The sequence below is a fragment of the Sitophilus oryzae genome, unplaced genomic scaffold (assembly GCF_002938485.1).
Source record: "Sitophilus oryzae breed Bouriz unplaced genomic scaffold, Soryzae_2.0 scaffold_302_pilon_pilon, whole genome shotgun sequence".
NCBI lineage: Eukaryota > Metazoa > Arthropoda > Insecta > Coleoptera > Curculionidae > Sitophilus > Sitophilus oryzae.
Window position 1 is genome coordinate 1129067 of NW_022146866.1, and position 3822 is coordinate 1132888.

General features: G+C 30.7%; 1 protein-coding gene across 1 annotated transcript; it reads right to left on the minus strand.

Moving 5' to 3' along the window:
• Window positions 1-2472: 2472 nt before the first annotated feature.
• Window positions 2473-3780, minus strand: LOC115884610 (exosome complex component RRP4). Its single transcript, XM_030903245.1, has 5 exons — window positions 3552-3780; window positions 3256-3493; window positions 3068-3202; window positions 2833-3012; window positions 2473-2781 (listed from the first exon to the last, which is right to left on the minus strand). Exons 1-5 carry the CDS (start codon window positions 3683-3685, stop codon window positions 2560-2562), a joined length of 909 nt encoding a protein of 302 aa, XP_030759105.1. The 5' UTR covers window positions 3686-3780; the 3' UTR covers window positions 2473-2559.
• Between the last annotated feature and the right edge of the window lie 42 nt (window positions 3781-3822).

Here is a 3822-nt window from a genome sequence, read left to right on the forward strand (position 1 = left end):
ATTTTATTCATTTATATTAGCAAACTTAAAAAACAATTTTTAATTAAGTAAACAAAATAAATTGAAAATATTTAGTTTTTTTTGTATTGTACCTTAATTATTACGGAAGCTATCTGAAAACTTAAATCGATTATTAATTGATAATTGGTTATTGATAACACTACTTAACAAATTTCAACATTTTTAAATTATCTAGGGTCTTACTATGTAATTATTATTTCTTACTATTAACTTAATAAAAATATATAAATAAAAGTTTTCCATCACATCACAGTTTCTAGATAATATGGCAGGTCAAAAATCACAATTTTTCTGGAAACTAAAGTACCTAGTTCTTATCTTCACTCACTAGTGTTTTGACTGGAAAGGCAAGGTTTTTTTAGTCTGACTGGCTTTTCTCTTATACTGAGATGGAGAGGTATCTCTTATGAATCTCCAACAGTAATAGGCTAGCATAGTAGGTTCCCATCTTCCCTGGTAACGCCTCTCAATTGTAGCAATATCTTGATGAAAACGTTCTCCTTGTTCATTGCTAACTGAGCCCATATTTTCGGGGAAAAACTCAAATGGGAATGAAGGAAATGCAGTTTTAAAGACATATTGCATCCCATTTTATAATAGCAGTCTAGCATCATGTTTATTTTGTCACAGAAAGTCGGCGGATTTGTTGTTACCAAGAAAGTTTTTTACCACATCTATAAAAGCGTTCCATGCTTCTTTTTCAGTTGGGTTAAGAGTAGATATGAAAGATGAATCTTTAATTAGCTTTTTAATGTCCGGACCAACAAATACGCCTTTTTTGATTTTTGCTTCGCTAAGCTTCGAAAACTTTTGCTTGCGAAATTGTAAAGCAGCTTTCTTTAAGCGTTTTACAAAATGTTTTATGAGACCCAATTTGATAGGTAGTTTTGGCAAAACTAGATGTGATATGAAATTAAAATTGCTTACAAATATTTTTATTAACCGACCTGATTATGAAACAATATAAGCCGATTCAGATAATTTTTTAGTGTTGAGTAGTGTAATAAACCAGTTGTTTATCCAGTAGCGTCGGCGTCGTAAGTACTTAAAAAAATAATAATAAAAATAAAAATGTCTTATTTTAATAACACACCCTGTATCAATATTTATCACAATTAGAACTTAAGTATCTTGGGTAAGGAAGATTCAATATAATTTATCAGATTTGAAATAAATACTGTCCTAAGGGTAGTTTACTCTTGACTCGAAAAATATCAAACCCCATTAAAACGTACGTCTATGAGGTATCGCATTTCTTGCCCTGGGTTTGACCTGGGCAAAATGTAGGTCTTATAGCCATACAGCCTCCTGCCAAAAATGAAAAAGATCGCTCAACAAACAATCAAGATATTAGCTTGTATCCATCTTAAGTGGGACACCCTGTATATTTTATTAATATTTTACTCAAATTCATAAAAAAGCTTTAAATAAGAGGAATGTGTAGTTTAATAAAAACCGTGTTATATAATAAATAAATAATAAAAAAATGTGCAATTGGACTCGAAAATGTTAATTAATTGAAAATTTATCAATTTTTTTAAGCTTTATATAAAGCTTACAGTTGAGGGTTGGAACCTTTGATGTTATACAGCAAAATAAAAACACTAAATCACCACAATACACCGAAACACTTTTACTTTCACACTGGACGCGCGTTTCGCTGAAGCTTATTATTGTCAAATAAAATTTGCGATACTAACATAAAATTCCATGTTTTTGCCAACTAGATTATTAAGAGCATAATAGATTTTGTGCGCCTCCATAACTTAACGTTAAAAAAACATTTTTTAGAAGTTCAGGAAAAATAATGTTTTCCCCAAAAAGTATGCGCGGTAGCGTTTTTTACAAGATTCAAAAAATGCAGTAAATACTAGGACCATTTTACGAAAAAAAAAATCGGTCGTCGCGTCGGTCGAGTTGGAAATTGGAATATTTATACTTTATACTAAAACTCAAGTAGGGGTGGGGGTAGTTTTCACCCTTCCCGTACTTTTTCTCAATTTTTGTGAAAGCCAAATGTTAAAGCTCTTAGCAAAACCTAGACACCCAAAATCCCATTCAAATCAGAATAACGCTTCTTAAAATATCTGAAAAATTGTGCATATTTTTTTAAAGTTTGGTGCCCTCTAACGGACAAAGAAGCATTTTTGTATAGAGGTAAACTGTGTCCAATGAACTAATTTTGATTCCAAAAATACATGGTAATTCTATGTCCACGGAATATTGGGACACCCTGTATACAACGTCTGTTTAAAAATGTTTGAATGGTTCTGTATAGTAGCAAAAATATTTTTTAAATTATGCACTACTACTACTACCCGCAAATATTAAATAATAACATTATAGTGAAAATCTCAAACCAGAAACCTGATTAAAGCTTTTGCAGAACAATGTGTCACCCTCCTGTATAACTTTAAAACAGAAAAAAAAATCTAAAATAACATTATAATTTTTTTTTATTTATTAATCCTTATCTTATTACATTTTATATTTATTAATCCTTATCATAATAACAAAATAAAAAATTTGTAGTATATTTTACTCAAATTCATAATCATCTAACATGGAAAGTCTGTGCTGAGTCAATAATGCAACATCCACCATAGCTTCTGGTAGCAAAAGCTCGGCAACTGAATACTTCAATGATTCCTCATAAGCAAAAACAATACTGGTATCAAATAGCATCATTTTGTTTTCAGCTAATGCTAATATACAGTTACGGACTCTGCCCATTGCTTCTCTTATATCCTTTGATATGACCTAAATTGCTTTATTAATACAGGAAAACTTTTATTGTAAAACTAGTATTACCTCTTCCAAGTTTTGTACAAAACCCCCAACGTTATCATCAGTATTATCAGTTGGAGGACTAATCCAAATATACCCATTATTTCCCAGTATCAAGCTCACGCCAAAAGGTAAATTGTGAAAGTGAATTTTGCTTTTTTTCACTAAAGAAGGAAAGACTTTTATTAAAAGTCCTTGTCCTAACTGACAAACAAAATTAAACATCAACAAATCAAGAAAAAATATATAAAATTATTACCTTGCCATAACGTAAACTTCTAGTGTGTAGTGACAGTGAACCATCTGAGAAGATACTTTGAACTTCTGCACTAATTAAATCACCTTCTTGAAGATACTGCCTCATCATATGTTGGTCTTCTACTGATCTCCTCCTCTAAAATAATCTTTAATCAATACCAACATTAAATGGCAAATATTATTTTTTACCAGTTCCCCTCCAGGTAAGTTTACAGAAGACAGCATTAAAACAGAATCCAATCTAGAATTCGTATCTACCTTCCAACGTTTCTGTTGTACCTCTGATATTCTACCAACAAGAACTTCTCCAACTTGGCCATTATATCGACTCTTTAAAGGTCTAACAGAAATAAGTTTATTTACTTGTTCCTTGACACCTGCAACTGAAGCTTTAAGATCTCCGTTTTCCTCATAAGTGCCGTGTCCTCTAACAAACGAAATTAACATAAAACTGTTTAAACAATACATAAAGCAACAGATTCTACCTTACAAAATTTGTATTTGCTTCTTTAATAACTACTTCACCGGGGGTAAAAATTTTATATGATTTTTCAGTTGTTGCTAAAGGTCTCACTCTACTCGAAGCGGAAGCAGTACGAATATGAATTTTTTGGGACATTTTCTTTTAAAAAAAATAGATTGGACTTTTTATGAAATACCGATCACATTATTTACTTTTTAAATTTTAAAATGTAAGGTTATAATCATAGTTATAATCAAATGTTATAATGAATTTTGTTCATATGCAACTCAAAA

Bases quoted from the DNA above. Each gene is read 5' to 3' on its own strand.
- LOC115884610 (XM_030903245.1), bottom strand. From the start codon at position 3,685: ATGTCCCAAAAAATTCATATTCGTACTGCTTCCGCTTCGAGTAGAGTG. The intron at 3,494-3,551 runs GTAGAATCTGTT...TTCGTTTGTTAG, and splicing joins GCAAATACAAATTTTGTAAG to AGGACACGGCACTTATGAGG. The intron at 2,782-2,832 runs GTAATACTAGTT...AAAGCAATTTAG, and splicing joins TTGTACAAAACTTGGAAGAG to GTCATATCAAAGGATATAAG.